This window comes from Lissotriton helveticus, chromosome 4_1 (assembly GCF_964261635.1).
Source record: "Lissotriton helveticus chromosome 4_1, aLisHel1.1, whole genome shotgun sequence".
NCBI classification, from domain to species: domain Eukaryota; kingdom Metazoa; phylum Chordata; class Amphibia; order Caudata; family Salamandridae; genus Lissotriton; species Lissotriton helveticus.
Window position 1 is genome coordinate 475,369,481 of NC_136063.1, and position 23,342 is coordinate 475,392,822.

Below are 23,342 nucleotides of genomic sequence, written 5' to 3' on the forward strand. Positions count from 1 at the left end.
AGCGGTCCCAAACATCAACTGGTAACACAACATTTAAATCATTTTCCCAAGCATCTTCAATAGATGATTTGGGACGCTACCTGGACTTTGCTGCGGACTCTGTTGCTGACGGACTCAGCGCTCACCTCTACTCCTCGCGGAACCCGCTTCGCGGGTCCCGCAGCGCCATCCAGCCTTCCCTGCTCCTGACCTTGGAACTGTTTTTTGGGTGTGTGTGTGCGTGTGCAGGGCTGCGAGCGTGGGACCCGGACTCCATATCCCAGGAGTCCTGGTAACCCGAGCCGATTGCCACCTGGCCGCTCTCCCTGCTAGCCACGCCCCCACATCAGCCTAGCAGCCTGCCCATAAATTACAAGCATTACTCCCCGCGGCGCGGGAGCGCGCGGGAGCGCCCGGGAGAAGCCCGGGACAAGGGCGGGACCGACTGTGGCCGTCAGGGGCCGAAGGAGGCCGGGCTGGGCCCACTCTCTTGGATTTCTTGGTTCGGGACTATTACTTTTTAGTTTATTTATTGACTCAGATCCCCCGGTAGAGTGGAACTCACTACGAAGACCATGCCATCCCCGGTAAGAGAGAGCACCCCATCGAAACCAGTTGTAGCCAAAAACCGGACTCTTGAAAAATACTTTACTCGGCAAGCAGGGGAGGGGGATAAAGAGTGTAACCTGTCTAGGCTAAGGGCTGAACGGAGACGCTCAATTGATAATATGAAAAACACCCTCCTGGGAGATCAAGTCCTTACTCCCAGGGAAGAGCTGTCTAGAATTGATGATATCCCATTATTGTTGAGGGATTGTACTAATATCTCACCAGGGGCAGTTATAAGCTCAGCGCCAGGCAATAGCCCGAGTCCTATTAGGTCGAGAATTGATTTAGTGTCCCAACTTCCCCCGGCCCCTAAACCGAGGAAAGCCACATCTAAACCGTCTAACATTCAAGTAGTTTGTGGACCCCCCCCCAATAAGCGCAGGAGGAAAACTAAGGGTAACCAAGGGAAGAGCCAACCAAAGCTTTTACACTCGGACTTTGGCAAGTCCCTAAAAACCCCAATGCCGGTAGGAAAACCACCGGTGGTCTTAGACCCAAAACCCATTGTTAAGGATTCAGCTCCTGGCACGACAAAAGACACAGGAGCGGTTATTGCTAACATTCCCTTGTCTGTTGTCCCGCTTGGAAATGTAGAATTCCTGCTAAGGTCCCTGCTATTGCCGATCAGCGAAAGCATTAAAAAGATAGAGATCAGACTAACCATTTTGGAGGCGACATTAGGTAGTCTGAAAACTCAAGCTGGTCGACAGGGAGCGCAATCTGATCCCATTCTCCCTACCGTAGTGCCCCATTTGACGGCAAATAGTGTTGTTACTCCAGCCCCCTCACAAGCCGTGAATGTGGCCCCTTCACAACAACAACTCCTAAGACAAAAGCCTGTCACATTCAAACCTCCCCCTGCCAATATGCCCACCCATCCGCCAGGACCTGTTCCCCCGGCATTGCCGGTAGGTAATACTATCCCAACCCCATTAATGAAGCTCACCCTGAGACCACGCAGACCTAACTTACCCCCAGAGACTAACGCTTTTACGGTAGTCATGGCGGGTGTCCCCCCACTTGAGGAAGGGGAAAGGGAGGACTTTTGTGCCCTGAAAAGTAGGGTAATCAAGTGGTTAAATACAAACAGACCCCTTCCGACACATTTCAATAGTGAAATAATAATGGTAAGAAGGGTACCATGGGTGGGGAGAACACAAAAATCTATAAAAGGGGATTGTATATTAGTGAGTTTTAGGGATACAGGCACGGTGGAGTTTATATGTCAGGGAAAAAATAGCTCGAGGGAATCTACCATCCAGACCCTCCATGTGTCGTTCTTTTTCCCAATTAACCCGGGCCCATTTCAGCAACCCCAAACCCATGATACTTGGGAGAGGGTTGGGAGGAGGGGGAGACATCAGGCCTCACAACCCAGACCGATAGTCGGCCGACCGGAACAACCCTTTTATACTCATAACCAGTTCAACTGTTTGTATGGACTAGAGGGGGTCGACTGACATACAGATAATACCTCCCATGGCTGTATTAAAAAGGGCGACCTAGCAGAAACATGGGAGGAGCTAAGTTTAAAGGCTGTACAAATTTCGGCGATTGGCATGGGGGATTTAATGTGTGTTGAATCGGAGGCAACAGTTAAAAACAACATAGGAGGGGTACCTGAAAAGGAAATTCAAGGGCAATTGTTGGAATTAAGATCAAGGGATCAGGAGGGAGTGGAACGGAGGGGAGCGGAGGTGAGACTTATCTCATGGAACATAGCTGGCATAGCGGGTAAATTTCACAACAAGGAATGGGCTGAGTACATTAGGAAATTTAATATTATATGTGTACAGGAGACATGGGCAGTGGAGAATAACTATCACTTGCAGGGTTACAAGTGTTTTTTTGTACCTGCGAGAAAGTCTAGTTCTGGGAGAGCTATGGGTGGCCTGTCTCTCTATGTAGATCTAGATCTTCCAGGCACTTGGTCCTTCCCAGATTGGTCCTCACACGGGATCCAGGCAGTTCGGTTTCATGGAAAGGGGCTACGGTTTTCTGTCTTTAATTTGTATAATACCGAGTCAGCAAATAACCTCACCCCGGTACTGACTGAACTCGAACATAGGCTGGGACAAGAAATCGCATCTCAGAACAGGGGCCCATCCCATGGGTTGGTGGTGGCGGGGGATTTTAATTGCCATCTCTGTCCTGCATTAGTTAAAGTAAATACAGATTGGGAGCAATGCCCAATTCAGAAGGGGCCTCATTTTTCTCACTCACTTATTGGAGACACTCTTAGGTCACTCCGGCTGAAGTATGACCTAGAGCATACCATCAATATGATAGGCCCACAGCCGGACGGCACACTCCCACCAACTTTTAAAGGCAGGGGCTGTTCATCTATTATAGATTATATTTTGGTCTCGAGATCCCTGGTCAACAAAGTAATTAGCGCAGGGATAGATTGGAACAGCTTCAGTGATCATAACCCGCTTGTTTTAACGTTCATATACAGGGCGGGACGAGGACCTAATGTCCACCACTTAATAGGGGAGAGGGTCACTGACCAAGGCAGGAGACTGAAGTGGTCTAGAATAGACGGGGCAAAATTTTATAAAAACTTGAGCAACATGGGTCTCCGGGCCATAAATGACTGCTTGGATCTGGAAGTACAGGGCGCAAGATTATTAGAAAAGTTTGAGCACATTGCAAATCTGATAGATGGGCTATTGAGGACCAATGTGGCCATACGTAACCTGGTCAATCCCCGGTGGTTTGACCAGAATTGCTCTAAAGCACTGAGGGAATTGAAATGCTCTCTTAAGTTAAAACCACGGGACCCACAAAAAATCAGGGCAAGCAGAGATAAATATAGAAAAGAGACCAAAAGGAGGAAACTTGCTTTGCAGGCAGATGCCTGGGCAGATCTGAGAGAGGCTGGGGAAAGAAGGGACCTAGCGGGGTTCTGGAGAATCATTAATAATCCGACCTTTTTAGAAAATGATTCTCCAGAAATAGGGACCAATATCCTACCGGAGCAGTGGGTTACCCACTTTAGGAGTCTGTACAATCATGATTCAGGTAACTCTGTAGAATTACCAGCATCCCAAAGCCATGCACTACCGGCAGTGTTTACTCTTAAAGAGATCACTGTAGGGATGGAAAGCCTAACCAAGAATAAAGCCCCAGGTCCAGATGGAATTCCCCCTGACCTCTTTCTTAGTAATATAGACCTATGGGCCCCCTTGATGACTAGGGTTTTAAATGCCGCCATCTCCTGTGGTCTCCCCCCATCATGGTCCAAAGCAATTATTGTGCCAATTTTTAAAAAGGGCAATAAGGACGAGCCTAGTTGTTATCGGCCTATTTCCCTGATCGACGTCTCAGCAAAACTTTTGGGAAGGGCAATTTTGAACAGATTGTCAGAGTGGACCGAAGAGAATAACACCTTTTCTGATACCCAATACGGGTTCAGGGCAGGGAGGTCCACCAGCGATCAATGCCTGAACCTATATATGCTGACTGCCAAATACACTTTGGCCAGTGATGAGCCCATTTACATGGGTTTCATGGACCTGGCAGCAGCATTCGATCACGTCAATAGAGGGAAGTTGTGGGACATGATGACAGGTCTGGGGATTGAGAGCGGTCTAATTACCATCTTAAGAGAGCTACACACTGACACCACGGCCACAGTAAGATTTAATAGGGAGGGGGGACTGTCTGAGTCCTTTCCATGCAAAAGTGGAGTCAGACAGGGTTGCATCCTCGCCCCTTTTTTGTTCTCCCTTTATATTAATAATTTAGAACAATCACTCTTGGGTCTAAAAGCAGATTCTCCAAGGATTGGGTCGCGGCAAATCCCTGTCCTGCTTTATGCAGATGACGCGGTTCTGCTCGCGCGCACACCCCGAAGTTTGCAAATTTTGATAGATGGGTTCGTCAACTTTATGAGTGACTTGGACCTATCTGTCAACTTAAGCAAGTCTTATGTGCTCCTGGCAGGCAAAAAACCCTCCTCGAAATCAGTTTATACAATAGGCACCCACCGCCTAGAGGAGGTTAAAACGTTCTCCTATCTTGGAGTAACCTTTGATGGTCTTCTCCAATTTAAGTCCCTGGTGGAAGAACGCTGTAATAAAATGATCGCCTCCAATGGGGCCATAGCTGGTTATGGCAGGAGGCTGGGCAGGTGGAGCCCGGAACAGATGATGATCCTGTACGACTCTGTAACATGTTCCAAAGTAAGCTATGGGGCAGAAGTCTGGGGCTTTGTGAATACGGCTAGTATTGAACAGGAAGAGAATAGACACATGAAATCTATCCTGAGGGTACCACCCAGTACTGTTGGATATATTGCTCATAGGGAGCTAGGGAGGCCATACCTGGGGGACTCATTAAAATTGAGGCCAATCGTGGCATGGCTAAAAATTTGGGCAAATCCAGACGCATATTTAACCAGAGAAATTCTACTGGATTGCCTGAGTAGGACTCATTGTATGCGTATCCCCTGGCTCAAATATGTGAGAAACACTCTTGAAGAGTTAGGGTTCGGAAATTTTTTCAGGAACCCCACAACCATCTTAGCACAGCACAAAAAACAAGTAGGGGAAATTTTCCTAGAGCGGAAAACCCAATGTCGTGCGGAGGTTGAAGGAGAGAAAAAGTCTGTGAGGGCTTATAACTTGATCAAGAGTGTGGAGGGTATGGAGCCCTATCTGTATCTTGTACATAATGTACAGGACAGATTCCTTATGTGTCGTTTCAGACTGAACTTACTTCCTTTTCTGTTGGCCTCTCCACCAGGTTTTACCATGTCTATTGAGCAGAAGGGACCCTGCGGCTGCGACAATCGGTCTCCGCAGGATTCCCTTCATTTTATTTTGCTTTGCCCCTATTTTTCTATGCCCAGGCGCAGATTTTTAGTAGACATACTAAAAAAAGCTAAATTTGAACATGCTATGGATGCTTTAGTTTATTTGCAACAAGCCTCTGATCCGCTAACCTTATGCTGTATTATGAATTTTATTAAGGTGGCGGTTCGTTTAAGGATGACGAAGGGAGAGGAATGAACGACCAGGGATTTTATATTTCAAATTTATGGCCCTGTATGTTGGGATTTTTATTGTATTCATGTACAAGGATCTTGACAAAGATTTAATGCTTCTTTTAGCTGTGTATATATTTGTGTGTTTCTATGGTGTCATGTTTTCGATTAAGATTTAATGTTTTTCTCATTTATGTATATATGTGTGTGCTTTTATGGTGTTTTCTAAACACCGAATAAAGATTCTTGAAATGAAAATGATTTGGGACGGTCAGTAACATTTGTCATTACTATTTTATAAACAAGGGCAGCTTTGGGTAGATGTAGAGAGAACAAAGAATAAAGAGGAGACAAGGAAGAAAAAGAAGGTAGAGCATCAGGTGGTAAAAGAAGCGATAAATGAGATTGCAAGGCATGAGTTATGTTTGTATACTCTTGTAAACACGATGCGGGCAGTTGGTAAACATTTTGTAATTCATGAAAAGGGATGATAGAATCATTTGAAAAGAATTGATACACAAATGAGATCCCCTTCTCTTTCCAGTACTTGTAATAAAAAGACTTGCCCTTATATTTTAGAAACTTGTTATACCACACTATGGATGCCAAAAAACACTGCAGGGGAGATAAACCTTTGGAAAATGTGTCACGTAATAATGATTGGGAGTATTTAATAACCGGGTGTTTGGATAAAAATGTACAGTTGGACATATAGACAATATGTTGAAACGAAAAATCTTTCAACAATGAGCGTTCCAAGACAACCCATCTAGGAACTGGGGAAACCGAAAAGTCATAAGCTAAGGAGAAGGATTGTTTAATCACAAAAGCAGAGGGGTACATTTTGAAGTTAGGAAAACGAACACCTCTTTCATTTTTGGGGCGGGTGAGTTTTGCCAACGCAATGCGAGGGTGTTTGTCGTTCCACAAGAATTTAGAACACAGAGAATTCAAGCGAGCAAAATAAGAGTTAGGTATTTTTATAGGAAGCATAGAGACAGTATAGAGAATATGGGGCGTAATCATCATTTTAATAGTATCCAGTCTCCCCCACCATGACAGGAATAAGGGAGACCAGCGATGGAGGAGGGATTGGAGTTTCTTGATAAGTGAATCAAACGTAAATTTAAGTGTATCAACTAGGGAGGAGGAAAACCAAATACCGAGGTATTTTATTTTGGAAGGGCACCAGGCAAAATCTGTTGAGGCAAACATGTATTGGTAACAAACAGCATTTAAAGGTTAGACTTCAGTTTTAGATAAATTAAGTTTATAACCTGAAATTGAGGAATATAGACGTACTTCATCCATGAAATGTGGGAGCGAAGTAACCGGGTTAGCCATGTAGACATGTATGTCATCGGCATAAGCAGAGATTTTTGTTTCAATAGAGGCTAGTTTAAAACCAGTAATATTGGGGTTGTGACGGATGCGCTCCAAAAAAGGCTCAAGACATAAAATAAATAACAAAGGGGAGAGAGGACAACCTTGCCTTGTGCCCCTGGAGAGGGAAAACAATCTAGAAAAGTGGTTGTTGACAAAAATACTGGCATGGGGAGCGGAATAAAGGAGCTTGACTAAGGAAATAAAAGAGGGGCCAAATCCGAACCATTGCAAAGTACAAAACATAAATTGCCAACTGATGCGATCGAATGCTTTCTCGGCATCCAATGACAGGGCTGCTAGTGGAAATTTAAAGGATTTGCTATGAGAAATTATGTTAGAAAACATACGAGCATTATCAGAGGCTAACCTACCTTTTACAAAGCCAATCTGATCAGTTTTAATCAGGAGTGGAATGAGGGTATCTTGACGGGAAGCAAGAATTTTGGCAAAAATTTTACAATCATAATTAATCAGGGAAATTGGGCGAAAGTTCTTACATTGGGAATGGTCCTTATCTGATTTGGGAATGATAATGATGAGGGCATCCAGGAAGGATCCTGAAGCTCTAGCGGAGGAAATAAAGGAGTTAAAAAGTTGGAGCAGTCTGGGTACAAATAGGGCATGAAACGTAGAGTAAAACTCAATAGGTAATCCATCAGGTCCTGGCGCCTAAGATTTTTTGAGGGAGTTGATGGCCTGAAGAATTTCCTGAAGAGAGATATCCTTCTCTAGTTGGGCAAATTCTTCGGAGAATGAGGGTGGGGAAGGAAGACCATCAAAGAAAGACGCTAAATTGGGAGCAGACGGGTGGGTGTCATCAGTGTAGAGAGAATGATAATAATCATGAAAAACCTCCGCAATATCCTCATCAGAGGAAACTAATTTGTTTGTACGGTCATTAAAAATAGGTCCAATAGTTTAACGTTCAGATTTGATTTTGAGATAGTTTGCTAACATTTTACCCGCCTTGTTCTGGCCCCCATGATATTTAGATTTGATTTTTAAGAGGGTATTGCAAGCTTCCACCGTAGCGATTTTATTCAAGTCAGATTTTGCCTCAATTAAATTGTGAAGAGCATCTGTGGATTTTGAGGAAAAATACGAGTGTTCAAGTAATTTAATATGTTTGAGTTGATCTTCATATTTACTTCTATTCGCTTTCTTTTTCTTGGCTACATACGAGATTGTGAAAGCTCGAAAGGCAGCTTTGAAGGCATCCCAATTATTGGGAACAGAAGTGTCTGAGGGGTCATTAAGGGTAAAAAACTCATTAATGAAAGCCGTAACTTCCTTAACAAAAGTAGTATCAGACAACAGGTAGGTATTAAATTTCCAACGACTAAAACTGGAGGAAGTTAGAGTAAGATCAATGGCTGCATAAACAGGGGCATGGTCTGAAATAAAAATAGAACCAATATCGGACTTTTGTAGGGAGGGAAGGAGGGCCTTACTAACCATAATGTAGTCTATCCGTGAGCGGGTATGATGAACATTGGAGAAAAAGGTATATTCCAGGGAATCAGGATTACAAGTCTTCCATACATCATAGAGAGGGCGCGCGGTAATGGCAGATTGGAAACATCTATGAGACTTATCAGGTTGAAATTTATGTGAGGAAAGTCTGTCAGAGAATGGGTCTAACCATTGATTAAAATCCCCAGCCATAACAATATTTGGCCAATCCATAGTAGAGATAAGAATTTTAATATCGTTCCAGAATTTGGGGTCTGGCCGAACCGGCCCATAAATGTTTAATAGAACTAAAGTCTGATTTTGGATCACAACCTTTGCCATTACCCAGCGCCCTTCATCATCATTCTGAGATGATAGAATTTGGGCCGACAAACCTTTATGGAACAGAATCGCAACACCCCCTTTTTTGTTAACAGCAGGAGAGAATACCACTTGACCCACCCAATGCCTTTTCAATTTAGAAGATTCGATATCAGTACAATGAGTCTCTTGTAAAAAAACAACTTGAGAATTAAGTTTGGATAAATGTGACAATACCTTTTGACGCTTGACAGGGTGTCCAAGACCTCGAACATTCCACGTTACAAAATTACACATGATGGGAGGTGAGGATGGGGCAAGAAACTAGGGGAAGACACATGGCCGGAGAATCTCTACAAAAAAGGACACAACAACAAGAAAATAAATAGATGAAACATCGGAACAAAACAACCAGTACATATAGGAAGAGAAAGATAAATACACCCAAAATCACATTATATAAGAACATGGACCAGAGAAACCAGAAAACAAGAAGTAAAAATTGTCCAGTAGGGAAAAAGGGAAGGAGTGCACAAGTCAGTGAAGAGAAACAAAAAGGGAGAAAAGAAGTAAGCAAAAGGAGAAAAAGGAGGGGAACAACAGGAGAGGAATAAGAAAACAGATCAAGGCAAATAAGCCAGGTCTGAGAGGAGATAGAAAACCACAACAACATCGGGGGTGGGAGACGCCGAAGAGGACGCGGACTCCACCGAGCTACATAAGAGCAAGAACAGGCAAGGAGAGGGAAAAACCAAGAAACCTCATGAGAAAGGAAAAATACAGAGAAAGAATCATGACGAATTCAGAGCAATCAGAGAAAACAGAACAATTGCAAGCACAAATAAAATAGTTCAGCCATTAGTGTCCATATCAGGTGCAGAAACAGACTGAAGATAGGCATGGAGCTTCTGAGGGTCATCAAAGGAACGAGTATGACCATTGTGCGTGATCTTGCACGGACATGGATGCAGAATACCATATTTAATATTGAGCTGTCTCATTTGTGGACAAAGATTCAAAAACTCCTTTCGTCGGACATTAGTTGCGTTGGAAAGATCCTGTGAAATAAAAATAGTATGTCCTGACCATATGAGACGTCGCTTGAGTCTGGCAGATTTAAGTACAGTCATTAGTTCAGTGAACTCCAGGAATAAAATGATGATGCCACGAGGTTTAGCTGAATTGGAGTTGAGACGACCCAAACGGTGAGCACGCTGGATATTAAGAGGATTTGACGCAGGTTGGAGGTCCAAAAGTTCATACAGGAATTTTCGAACAAAGGACACCATATCCGATCCCTCAATTTTCTCCGGAACTCCATATAAGCGTAAGTTATTTCTTCTGTTACGATTTTCAAGGTCCTCGGTGTGGAGCTTGAGCAATTGAATCTCTTTTTCCAGTTGGGGGATTTTAGCCGAGACATCCTGAATATCACTGACGCGTTGTTCCAGGTTAAGAACTTTACCCTCCATAGTGACCCACCTCTCCTCAATCTGCTTGAGTTTCTCATTAGTGGTAGACATAAAGGGTTGTAGACCTCGAACCTCTTCTAGTATGGAGTCCAAAACAGGATTAAGAGAGGTATGAATCGGGGAGGGTGGGTCGTTTTTAAGTCTCTTAGGCTTGGTACCTGTGAGGGATGACTTAATAGAACTTGCCTCATGAGACATTGTGGCACGCGAAGAGCTCATCCAAAAGCAAAGGAGGAATATGACCACTGAGAAGAGCAGCGTGATAGACTCAGACAGCGTAGAGAGATGATCGTAGGAGCGGAGAATATGAGGATAAAACAGTAAAGGCACACTAGCGGAGTAGCACCAGCAGCTCACACCCTGATGAGAGACCAAAAATCTGCAGTAAGAATGGTCATAACCGTCCCCCAAGCGACACAATGCTCTGAATCAGCAGAAATGCCATGTAGAGAGGTAAAGTAAGGCAGAAACTGTAGGGTGGGTAACATCCAGGCGAAGAAACGCAGTCATGGACGCATTTGCGCCGGTATAAATACAAGGATAGACCAGGGTCTTAAAATGGCCGCCGTGGACTCAGAGGCGAAGACGCTGAGGGAACAAGTAGGCATATAACAAGCGGAACATTATGCACAGTCCCACGTTTTGTAAATAGAAAAGAGGAGATAATCAGTACATTACAGGAGTGCTAGAGGTCAACCGCGTCGGCAGTTGCAGAAGCCTGGAAAGCTGGTGTGAGGACGCGGGCACGGCGGCTCAAAATGGCGGCTGCCCGCGTCGAGGGTGAAGGACCAGCGCCGACGACTGTTGCCTCAGAAAACCGGCACAAAAGTCATGGAAATAGCAGGCAGTGGACGGAGCCCATGTTCCGCTGCAGATACCTCTAAAATTCCGGCAGAAATCAGCGCATTTGAGATATTTTATTCGCAAAGCCGCCTGTAGCTCTGCAGAGCTCACGGGATGTCCGTCTCGTCCCGTCGGCGCGTAAGCCCCCTAGAATTTCTATTTAAAAAAATATATATATTTGTCAGAGCTTTGGAGTGGCTTGTTTTAATTGAAAATGCAACAAAGGTATGATGGAATACAACTCACTTGCCGCAGTGTAGATCTGTCTTTGTGGAGTGTAGTTAATACAAGCTAAGCATTTTGAGTTCCTAATTTACTCATTAAATGTGTGACTCCCTACCCTAATGTCAATCCCAGTATAACAAAGAGGGATATAATGTACTTACCGGAGCAGTAGGATGCAGCTACTGCAAAGCCTTTATTGTTATTGTTATCATTATCGTCACCTATTTTAGCCATGTAATGTGTCTCTTCAGAACTCCAAAAGATCTGCATAATTCACGAGTTTTTAACCATTTAGCCCGAGATTGATTCTCCATATCCAAGATATGACCAGATTTTCCTTGGTCATTTACCTAAAGCAGTCCTCTTGTGTGGATAGTAAATAAAATGGTTATTCATAATTCACATTGAAACTTAAGCCAATGAGTCGCAACAATTTTTGAAAATACAGTTAAAGTTACTAATACAGGCTATAATATTACTAATATGGTGGCTAGGAGAATAAACTTCAGGCCACATCTCATGTATGACGTTACAAAATGCTGTATAATCTTCTCAAAGTAGACAGGTGCTTCTAGAGGGATGGGTGGTCACCAAACACCTCATGAACAGGAATATTCCAAATTAAACAACAGAGAACCCTTGAGCTCCAGTGCAGGTCTTCCTCAAAGTTGATACTTCTTTATTTTATATTTGACCAATCTAGCCAACACGTGTTTCATCTTGTTGAAAGAGTTCCTCAGGGCAAAAAAATCACACTATATATAAGTATGAATTGCTCCTTTTATATTAAACAAATAAATACATAAATAAACATAGTTACATTAAGAAAGGGATATTCGCCTATTACAGACCACTGAATTATTCAGAGACAATGTATCCAGAGAAGCAACGTAACCCATTGAGAAACATCATAAGTAACTCACGGAGCAAACACCACCCAGTGTTAATGTTCCCTGTCCAATTGTGGACCGAATGCATTAAACGCCAAAAGAAGGAAAATGAAACTAAAATGAAAATAAAAGTAAAATATCAAAAAGAATTCCAGCAAATTCACATCCTCGATCTGAAGTGAGACTATCACATTGCCGGAAAAGAAACTCATATTAGTCACCCGTGCTCATAAGTTCATCAAGTAAACGTGACATTCAAATCTATGAGTTGTGTGCGGTGAGTAAAGCTTGAAACAAATCAAAACCTAAAAATCAAAGCCTAAAACTGCAGGTGCTCACCCTATTAATGAAATTTCTGTTTGCTGTCTTAGTCATTAAAATTGCTTGATCATATCTGAAAACTAATTGACAATGATTCAGCAACTTTTCATAATACCCCAAGTCAAATGAAAACCAAACCACACCACTCATCTACCAGACATCTTCAGTTGTACCAGTCAAGTATTATCAAGTTACCAATACAAACACATATTTCCTTACTTAAATACCAAATCTAGAGAAAAGTAATTATAGGGGATTTACATGTGCATGGCACCGAATCATTGTAAATTGAGTAACGAGGTAATCAATGCGGTAACATTTCTACAAGAGGAAATAAATAATCAATTCAGCTCCTTTTACTTATTTGCCTTGACTCCCATCAAACATAGAAAGCAACCTGAAAAGAACGCCTATAAAACAAAAGGTTTTCATAGGTTCAACATACCTATCTGAGAGATTGGAGTACTACATGGGCACCATCTAATCGGAATACATTGACATAAATGTAAAAAGAAGACTAAGGACCCAGTTATGACTATGGGGGTCCGTAGACTGCCCTCGCATTTTCTCAGTCCGACCACCAGATTCCAATGCGGGCGGGGAGACCGCCCCCAAGTTAGGAGCTTCCACTGTGGGGGCGGTCTGGACAGGGGTGGTCAATGGTGACGGTGCCCGCATGTTCTCTGCCGTGGGAATTATGACCTGCCTTTCTGCTGACCTTTTCATGGCAGGGACCCCGTGGAAAGGCAGGTAAAGGGCCATAAAAAGGGCCCCAGGGCGATTTAGCCCAAAGGAATTGCGGCCTGAGGTACATGTTGTACCTCCCTATGCCTGCACTATCGTGAGTGCACTGTGTGCCTTGCACGATCTGGTGCATGGCAGCAATGCACCCGACTTGTTGGAGGCGCAGCAGTGCAACCAGCATTGCCTTTAAGCTCTCTCTTAGAGCTGAAGCATGCCGCAGCCATGGCTGCACCATTGGCACATTGCCAGCCCTGCTATAAACTCATGATGTGGCGGTTGAGATGCCGCTGGCTTGGCTGCGTTCTCTCGACCGCCACCATGGCAGGCTGGCGGTGTGGCTGAGTAACTCGTATTTGGGCTGTAAATGCCAAACATACCCAAATGTCAGTAACCTGCACAGGCCCCATCTTAATCTCCAGTATATGAAATCCTTGCCACCAAAATAACTGTATTCACCATAGTTAAAATATAGCATAAAGGGTGCCAGACATAAAGTGCAAGGATACCCAGATCGAGGAAAGACAGACTCAAAAAAGCTGCCATAACGGTGGCGCCATTCCAAAAGTAGGTAAATACAGTCACCGAGGCAACTGAAATATACAACCCCCGCACTTCCTATAAAAACACCCTAGTAACGGGAACTTCTAACAAAACTTAATGTAAGCCATTCATCATCCAACACAATTCTATTTTTACCATAAAGTAAAAAAATAATTAAAATTGAGAAAAGTAAAGGCACAAAAAGAGGACTCAATAACAATAACATCTAAACATCAAAACCTTACATGAGCGCCATCTTAACTGCGAGTCTTTGCTATCCCCATCACCAGTATGATCAAAATATTTGACTAAATACCTTACAGAAAAACTGACTGGTGCAAGTAATTTAATCAACACTATCTTATTTCCAGCCATAAAGTAAAAGATAAAGATAAAAGCACCCATACCAAATCCCCGCTATACTCAGTGACTAAGTTAGTCCAGAAAAATGTAGAAAAAATTAGGAAAATTAAGAGAGAGAATGAAACAAAAAGATACACAACAAAAGTGTATCACAGTGTGCCCGAGAGCCCACTAAAGATTAAGATGACGTTACTGCGGATTTTCCTGGGCTCTGGTGATAGACATCAATCTTCTGCAGGCACCGTACACAGAAACGCTCAACTGAGAGACAAGACTTTGCTTATTATCTCTGGGCCTTATCTGAACACTTGGCAAATCAAGAGGAGGATCAGTAGATGCCACTTTGCAAACTACTATATTGGGTCCTCCCTGGCCCGGGAACCCCAAGTCATGTGGCAGAATGAGAGAGGATTCCCGAGCAGCAGGAACGGAGGGGGAGGGCGGGGTTCGTAGTCCGCATATCACTATTTGTAACCCTCTTCAGCATGCTTTGTGGTGCAATAGATTGCCCTGTCAAGGCCTGCCTCAGATGGGCAGATACTCGCCCCTTGGCTACGTGTGCATGTATGTTACAGTGAGGTTTTTACACACATTAGATGGACGAAGAGTTATTAAGTACTATACAGATCGCTTTACTCATATCAAGAAAACGAAACAAGTGTTCATTGCATTTGCCTCACCACATCTTGGAAATTCTGTTGGAGGGTGAACCTGGTAGGTGCATTCAGCAATGTTATGCTAAAGCCAAACGCACACCCTGTGTTACCCTTGGAGCTGGGCAGCGTTGCTCCCTCTCTATTCTTGGGAGAGGCGCAATGTAGAAATGGAAGATTTAAGCAGCGAAGCTTAACTGATTGTGAGATGCCTACCACCCTTAAAAGTATATATTTTAGTTTATTATTCTTATACTGCAAATTTAAACACGTGGTGTTAGCATGCTTTACAGTTAAACAACCTAATGCTTTGTATTTTTCAGTGAAAAATTAGTAGTTTATCAAAATAAATATGCATTAGCGATGCACTTTTTTTAATTGACTTTCTTTGTAGGATGGAAGTAAGCGGAGTTCAGGAAGTAAAAGAAACCCCTAGAGTTGATCGAAGAAAAAAGGTTAATGTACAAGACATGCCCACTGTGAAGGAGTCTCCTGGCGCTGCCGGTCTTGAGAAAACAACAGCATCTTCATTGACTAAGGAGAGCAAGACTGCAACTGAACAGAGAAGTCAGCATTTGTTACCGCCCACTGCACCCAAACTTGGTAAAAACAAAGACAAAGCGTCCCAGCAGCAGTCAGATTTAATGAAAAGCTACTTCAAAGTGGCATCGAAGAAAAGGTTGGTCCGTTCACACTTTCGTTGTTTTGTTAGTGACGCAGTTGTCGTCTAGCCCATTAGTCAGTGAAATAATAGTTTCTGTTATGTAAGTGTTGTATATTCTTACATAATATTTCTTCTCAGCTAATTTTCAGTGCTGGTCCTGCGCTCCTGTGAACATCTCTATAAGACCCATGGTGCCTCGTCCTACCTCTATAGCCTGACACTGCAGCATGTTGTTATTGCCCACTTTTCAGTGGGAACATTGACCCTACCTTGTTTGTCACTGAGTGAAATGATGTATTTTTGTACCCACTGCATAACATCTACTTTGCATCTCAACTTAGAGAAACAAAAGAACATATTTGTCTATTTAAATATCGTGCCAGGGTTCTAAAAGAACCGCAGTTCCCATGAACAGGACATACAAGGTGAGTCGGTTTAGGATTATAAATTACCCCCCACTTTAGAAAGCAGCACCGTCCATCCCACTGTAAATCTCCTACTATGATCTCACTCCTAGGTTGGTAGTTTGCAATCAAACATAGGCACAGGAGAATGCAAGAAATAAAAAATAAAAGTAAATTACTCAACCATGGTATCTTTCGTACTATCAGTTCAGCAGGACCCATTTCTGCCGTTAACCTCGCCTCTTGTTTCTTGGCTCAGCTACAGGTAAATTTACTCTGATGTGTAAGTTTACTATATTTTTGCTATTCACAAACTACAAGTTAATAGTAAATTTATGAATGAGGAGACTCTGCAGTTGAGGCAAAGAACTTTGCTCAAAAAAAGATAGGCCTGTCCTATCTTTTTATCTGTGGAGTTCTCCGCAAAGGCTGGCCTGTGTTTGATAGGCCTGGCCCATCTTTTTATATGCAGAGTTTTCCGCCAGACTGCAGAGTCCCCACCATCGTAAACTTGCTATTAATTTGCAGTTTGTAAATAGCAAAACAATGAATCAGGCCCTCAGTGTACTATTGCTGTTGTACACAAGTTTTCAGGGGCGGCTCCTCCACTATGGCGGAGGAGTGTCGCTCCACTGCTTTCTCGCAGTGCGAGAAAGATAAAACATAAAATGGTAATAACTTTTGGCTATTACCATTTTATGTTTCTTTTAGCATTGCGGGCAGGCAAGCGGGTGGGAGAAGCTGGCAGGTTTGCCCGCTTCTGAGTACGCATGACTGGTTTGGTTAGCCCTCTCGGGCCACCCAAATCAGTCATGCGCACTCTGCACTTCTCCATGCAGGATGCATTGCAGCCTACATGGAGAACATCCAATCCCCTACAGCCCCTGGCTAGGCGGCATCCTGACCAATCACAATGCTCAACTGGAGCATTGTGATTGGCTTATGGGAGGGTAGATGCCTGCTTCATGTTGCTGCCGGAGTGAGGAAAGAAGGAGCAGACTAGGCAGTGAAGACGCGGGACCTGGGCCGGCAGAAAGGTAGGTTTTAATTTTTTTATTATTGAACCCCCCCCTACCCTCGCGACACCCCCCTCGCAACCCCCCCGTAACCCCTCACCCCGTAACCCCCCACCCTGTGCCCGCCTCCCCACCTGTGAGCCATGCCGGCCGCAACTGATCGAGCAAAAAAAGAAATCCATGATATGTCAGTTTACATGCTAGAGGGTAAAAACATTTTTGATTTGGAAAACATATGCTATGTAGCAGACCTGTGACACGATAAAATGGACATCACAGCACTTCTGCAAATTAAGTTAAAAAACAAATTATTCAAAATCTATATTGTCTTAATCTGAGTTATTTAAAGCGTTCAGATTGCTTAATATAATTAACTGCACAAGATTGAGTCTTTAATAACTATTGCTACCATTCTTTTGCCTGTAACTATAGAGAGCGAGATGATGATGTTGAGCAAGAAGTGTCTGCTCCTAAAGCGGCGAAGACTGCGGAAAAGTCATTGAATTTTTCAGAAGAAGATTTGCTCATCACAACACCATCGATGAGTAAAATTCTACCAGCACAAAATCAGAGCAAAGGTTTTGTCACAAACAGTAAATCAAGTTCTTGGCCTGCAGAGATGAGCGTAAAGTCCGGACAAGGAAATGGGCAACAATACGATGACGAGTCTGCTGCCGAAGTAAGCACAAGTAAAACTGCACCACAAAAGAAGAGGAAAGAACCCGAGGACTTAGCTATAGGATCTGAAGAATTTGGAAAGCGCTTAATACCAGAACTTAACACTGATATGGGAGATCAGAGTCAAAACAGTGGCATGGATAGCCGAAAGAAAAGAAGGTTGGATTCAGTGGATACTAAAATAAAGGAAGAAGATATAACCATAGTAGCAGTAAGTACTGTGATCATATCTATAACTTTTGTGAATTGTGTGCTTCATTAAAGTGGTTCTTTAATATCTCACCAGTGGAGATGTGTAGAGCTAGCATCCTTCCACTTCACTGCTCATGTACCTCGCCCAAACCTGTTAACCATTCACTTCTTAGACATTCACTGAATGACAACAGTTTTAAGGGGTTGTAATTTATATTTTCGATACTTTTTCTTAGGACTTGGCTACGCACATTGCTGTTTTTAAACAGGATTCCTTAGTAACAGCAATGGTTGTTTACTCGTTTATTTTTGTTGTATTTTCTCAGAATAAATTCCAGATGAGTCAGATGCGCCTTTTAGCATCGGACTCATATGACCCGGCTATTTATGTTCAGGATCATCTGTGGAAGCTCCAGATGTGGCCCATAGGCAAAGTCCCGCTTGCAGAGAACCACCTGGCATGAACAGAATTTCCACAAACATTTTTTTTTAAAGAATGCCTTTGGACTGAAGTCTGAGGAAATGTGTGTTTATTTCTCCTCTTTCATTTGACTCTTTATCTTCTGACTTCTCTTGCTTTTTTTTTACTGGGAACAAATGAGTCATTGTTAGAACTGGGGGTCTCTAGTTGGCAGAGGTAGGTACCACTGTCCAAATAGGGTCCCTTGCTTCTAGTCAGGGTAAGAAGGATGCACTCTTTAGATAGCCCCTGCTCACCCCCTTGGTAGCTTGGCACGAGCAGTCAGGCTTATTGAAGGCAATGTGCAAAGTATTTGTACCAACACTCACAGTAACACAGTGAAAACACCACAAACTGACTCCACAACAGTTTAGAAAAATAAAGGTATTTAATATAAACTACACAAGACCAAAACAACAAAAATCCAACATACATAGGTCAAGAATATGGTTTCAAATGAGTTCTTAAGGTTGCGTTAAAATAATCCACAGTTGCGTCACGTTTTAGCCAACAGTACCTTTAGATGCGACAAAAGTTCCAAGTGAAAGCTGAAGCATTAAACAGGAAGCGATGCGTCACTCCTGAGACCCTGGGTAGGCGATGCGACAACACTGCTCGATGTAGCAGGCGTGCTGCGGTGACTCCGGTCTGTACGGGGAGGGATGTGATACCTTGCGTGGATTCCGGTGCACAGGTTTTGGTGGAAGTGGCTTGCAAACAGTACGATGCGACGATCTCCGGTGTGGCGACAATGCGCGGCTCAGCGTCGATCTTCATCTTTCGCGGCCCCTTGATGCGATGGCTCTGAGACGACTATCGCGGCGACGTGATGCGGTCTGCAAGCAAGCGGGGCGACGATCTCACCCAGTGACGACAGTCTCTGCGACGATACTCGCAGCAATGGTAATCTTCCCGCACCGTACTGGTGCGGCCCGCAAGCGAAGGATGCGACGACAACGAATTTCCTCGCACTGACGGAGATGCCCTCCGCAAGTGAGTGATGCCTTAAACTTTGCAGAAAGTTCTTAAAATCTTGGTTTCCAGCTTCCCAACACAGGTACAACTTCCAAAGGCACCACAACTGGCCCAAGCACTCTAGGAAGGACAGAACTCTCTCAGTAGAGTTCAGGGAAGCTGTGGGTGAAATCCTTTTGTTCCTGGGACTTCTTAACAGGGAGCCAGCTCTTCTTCAGGCCCTTGGAGATTCCTTCAAGCAAGGGGACACAGCACAAAGCAAAGTCCTTCCCCTCTCCTTGGCAACAAAGCAACTGCAGGTCAGCCCAGCAAAACAACAGCAGGACATTCTTCCTTCTTCAGTCTTCCAGCTTTCTCCTTGGCAGAGGTTCCTTCTTGATTCCACTATGATCTAATTTTCTGTAGTCTGGGGTCCTATACTTATACCCCTAAAAGTATTTTTTCCCTTTGTGCAGGAAGGTTCTGAGCCTGGTCTGAACCAGTTCTGGGTGTGCCTTGAGCACTTTGTTTTCCTGGCTTCTCCTTTCCTTTCAGAGAGAGGGGCAGGGTCGTCAGCCGCCCAGCAGGCGGTGGAGCCAGCACTGTGGCAGGCAGGCACAGCCCTATTCAGGCCCAGGTGCTAACCCCTCCCACCACTCAAGATGCAGATGCAGTCATTCAGCCTAGGGCTGACTCAGCCAGCCTCCTGGGGGCTCCCCAGCCCCTGTCACTCTCAAACCAGACAGTCAATTCACAAACAGGCCAAGGCACATAGAAAGGTCAGACAAGAGAACAGCAACTTTCTAATAGGGCTGTTCTCAAACACAGGATTTAAAAACAATCTTTCCTAAAAGATGTTTTATTAAATTCTGAGTTCAGGGATACCAGACTTTTATGTCCTACCTTGCTCCTATGGGAAGATATGCTGGTAACCACTGTAGCCAGCATTCCCCATGATAGCCTATGGGCAAGGGAGCCTTACAATAATGAAAAACGAAAATGGCTCTCATTCACTACCAGATCATGTCACCTGCACTAGTACATGCTCTACCTTTCACATACACTGCACCCTGCCCAAGGGGGTACCTTGGGCCTTCCATATGGGTGACCAATGTGTACAGAAAGGGAAGAGTTTGGCCCGGTCAGTGGGGACACTGGCCAGGAGGACATGGCAGTTCACAGACTGCACACAGGCACTGCGGTGGCAGTTCTGAGACACCATTTGAGGGCTACTCATGTGGGTGGCACAATTAGTGCTGCAGGCCCACTAGTAGCATTTGTATCACCAGCCCTGGCACACTTAGTGCACTTTACTAGGGACTTCCGGGTGAGACAAATATGCCAATCATGGATAACCAATTACCATCAAAATTGACACCGGGAGCACTTGCACTTTGACACTGATCAGCAGTGGCAAAGTGCCCAAATCATCTATACCAGTAAAAACGAAATCCAGCACAGCGTCAAAAATACAGTAGGTAGAGTCAAAAAGACAGGGGATACCACGCCAAAGATGCCAGGTCTAACACGTGTCCCCTCCAGCTGAAAGTGGGGAGAACTGCCCACCCTCTTGGGAGTTCTCTTCACTAAGGGAGAAGAATCTGGACAGACCATCAGCTTTGGCGTGTTCTGTACCAGGACGGTGCTCCACCATGAAGTCCATTCCCTGTAGGGAGATGGACCACCTCAACAGTTTTGGGTTCTCACCCCTCATCTACATCAACCATCTGAGGGGCCTGTGGTCTGTCTGAACCTGGAAGTGAGTTCCAAACAAGTATGGCCTTAGCTTCTTCAGAGCCCAGACCACAGCAAAAGCATCCCTTTCAATTGCACTTCACCTCTGTTCCCTGGGTAGTAGCCTCCTACTAATGAAAGCCACAGGTTGGTCCCAGCCCTCGTCGTTGATCTGTGAGAGTACTGCTCCCACACCATGCTCTGAAGCGTCTGTCTGCACTATAAACTCATTTGAGAAATCAGGTGCCTTGAGCACCGGTGCTGTACACATGGCAGTTTTCAGGGCATCAAAAGCAATTTGACAGGCTTCGGTACAATTCACTCTCTTGGGCTGCTTCTTGGAAGTCAGCTCTGTCAAGGGGGCAACGATGGTGCCATACCCCTTGACAAATCGTCTGTAATACCCGGTGAGACTTAAAAAGGCTCTCACCGCCGTCTGGGTCTTGAGGGTCTCCCAAGCCAGAATGGTATAAATCTTCGCCTGTAGGGGCGCCACCTGGCCGCTCCCCAACTGGTGTCCCAAATACACCACAGATCCCTGCCTTATCTGGCACTTGCTGGCCTTGATAGTGAGGCCTGCCTTTTGCAGAGCCTTCAACACTTCACAGAGGTGTTGCAAGTGTTCCTCCCACGTGGAGCTGAACACAGCAATGTCATCCAGGTATGCGGCACTGAATTCCTCCAGCCCTGTCAGTACCTGGTTAACCAGTCTCTGGAATGTGGCAGGGGCATTCTTCAACCCAAAGGGCATGACTCGAAACTGGAAGTGCCCCTCTGGCGTTGAGAATGCAGACCTCTCTTTGGCCCCCTCAGTTAAGGCAATCAGCCAGTACCCAGAAGTTAAATCAAACGTACTGAGGTACTGGGCAGCTCCCAACCGATCCACGAGCTCATCAGCTCTGGGGATGGGGTGTGCGTCAATCTTCGTGACCGCATTGAGCCCACGGTAGTCCACACAAAACCGGAGTTCTAGAGTGGCACCGGGCGCAGCAGCTTTTGGCACTAAGACCACTGGGCTAGCCCTGGGGCTGCTGGAGGGCTCAATCACCCCTAGTACAAACATCTTGGAAACCTCTTCCTTGATGCTGGCCCTGACCTTGTCAGCTACCCTGTAAAATTTCTGTTCCACAGGCAGACCATCTCCAGTGTCCACATCATGGACGCACCAATCGGTGACACCTGGGGTCAGGGAGAACAGGAAGGCAAACTGACCCAACACTTGGTGACAGTCCCTCTGCTGTTCTGGGGTCAGGGTGGGCGAGAGGAACACACCATCCACTGACTCGTCGTGCTCCTTGGCTGCCAGGAGGTCAGGAAGAGGGTCACTTTCCTCCTCCATTCCAGCATCTGTAGCCAGGCGCATTGTCACTTCAGACCTCTCAAAGTGGGGTTTGAGGCAGTTCACATGCAAGACTCTAAGGTGCTGCCTGGGAGTCTTCAAGTTAACCAGGTAGGTTACTTCGCTCTTGCGCTCCACCACCTCATATGGGCCAGTCCACTTATCTTGGAGCGCACAAGGCTCCACTGGCTCCATCACCCACACTTTCTGCCCAGATTGAAATTCGACCGGAGTGGTATTCTAGTCGTACCATCTTTTCATTTCTTCCTGGCTAGCTTCAAGGTTCTGTAAACACAACAATGGGATTTTGGGATCCAAGGGAATTAAGTTTATAGACCAGCGAAGGATAATTTCCCCTTTATCACATATAGCTTATAACAACAAATCACTTCGGGTCTTTTTGTGTATTCTAAGCCTTAAAGGGATCAAGAAAAAGTGAGTGCATTCTACATTCAACCAGCTCTCGTTTACAGTATTCATGTTGTCATAATCCTATTGGGAATTCATCCCTTAAGGACAAGAACCCTCACTCACCCTTGGGTGACATGCTTCATCATGTGGGTTCCTCCTTACCAGTAAGAAAGCCTAGTCTTACTGGGAGCTACGACTTCGCAGATTTTAATGATGGAGCTCAGAGATGTTTTCTTAGTGTGTTATGGTAGGGAGGATACTATATCCCAAATGAGAGCTAGTAGGGTAAACAAGTTGCAGTGCAGTAGAAAGTGAGTAAGCAAAATGTGTCAAAAAAGCGTATTAAAACTGTCTAGATTCATGCACTAAACAATTTTATTCACGTGCTCAATCTGACAGGATTAAAAGCAAAGCAAATAAGTAGTATGGATTTAAACTACTTACGGTCGACATGTGATCTATAAATAGTATCGTTGGCTTTCTTCAGGACCTAGAAAGGATGTGAAATTGCTACTACTGATAAGTGTATAATAAACAAAAAGTGATAAGTTTCATATACTAAACCAGTATTCCTTGTAGCATGATATCTGGTAATACCGCGTTTATCCCATAGGTAGGATAATAGACCTCTCCTCAACCTGGCAGGCAGCTCAGGGAAGGAGGCCCCGCACTCTCCGTCGGTACCTCGTTGCAGGTATAGAG

General features: G+C 44.5%; 1 protein-coding gene across 1 annotated transcript in view; it reads left to right on the top strand.

Annotated features, from left to right (window-relative positions):
• NBN (nibrin) overlaps positions 1–23,342 on the top strand; it is a 429,498-nt gene that overhangs the window by 291,063 nt on the left and 115,093 nt on the right. The window contains exons 10-11 of the mRNA XM_078687062.1: positions 15,183–15,467; positions 17,305–17,761. Coding sequence (XP_078543188.1) covers positions 15,183–15,467; positions 17,305–17,761 — 742 coding nt within the window. The remainder of the gene's footprint in view (positions 1–15,182; positions 15,468–17,304; positions 17,762–23,342) is intronic.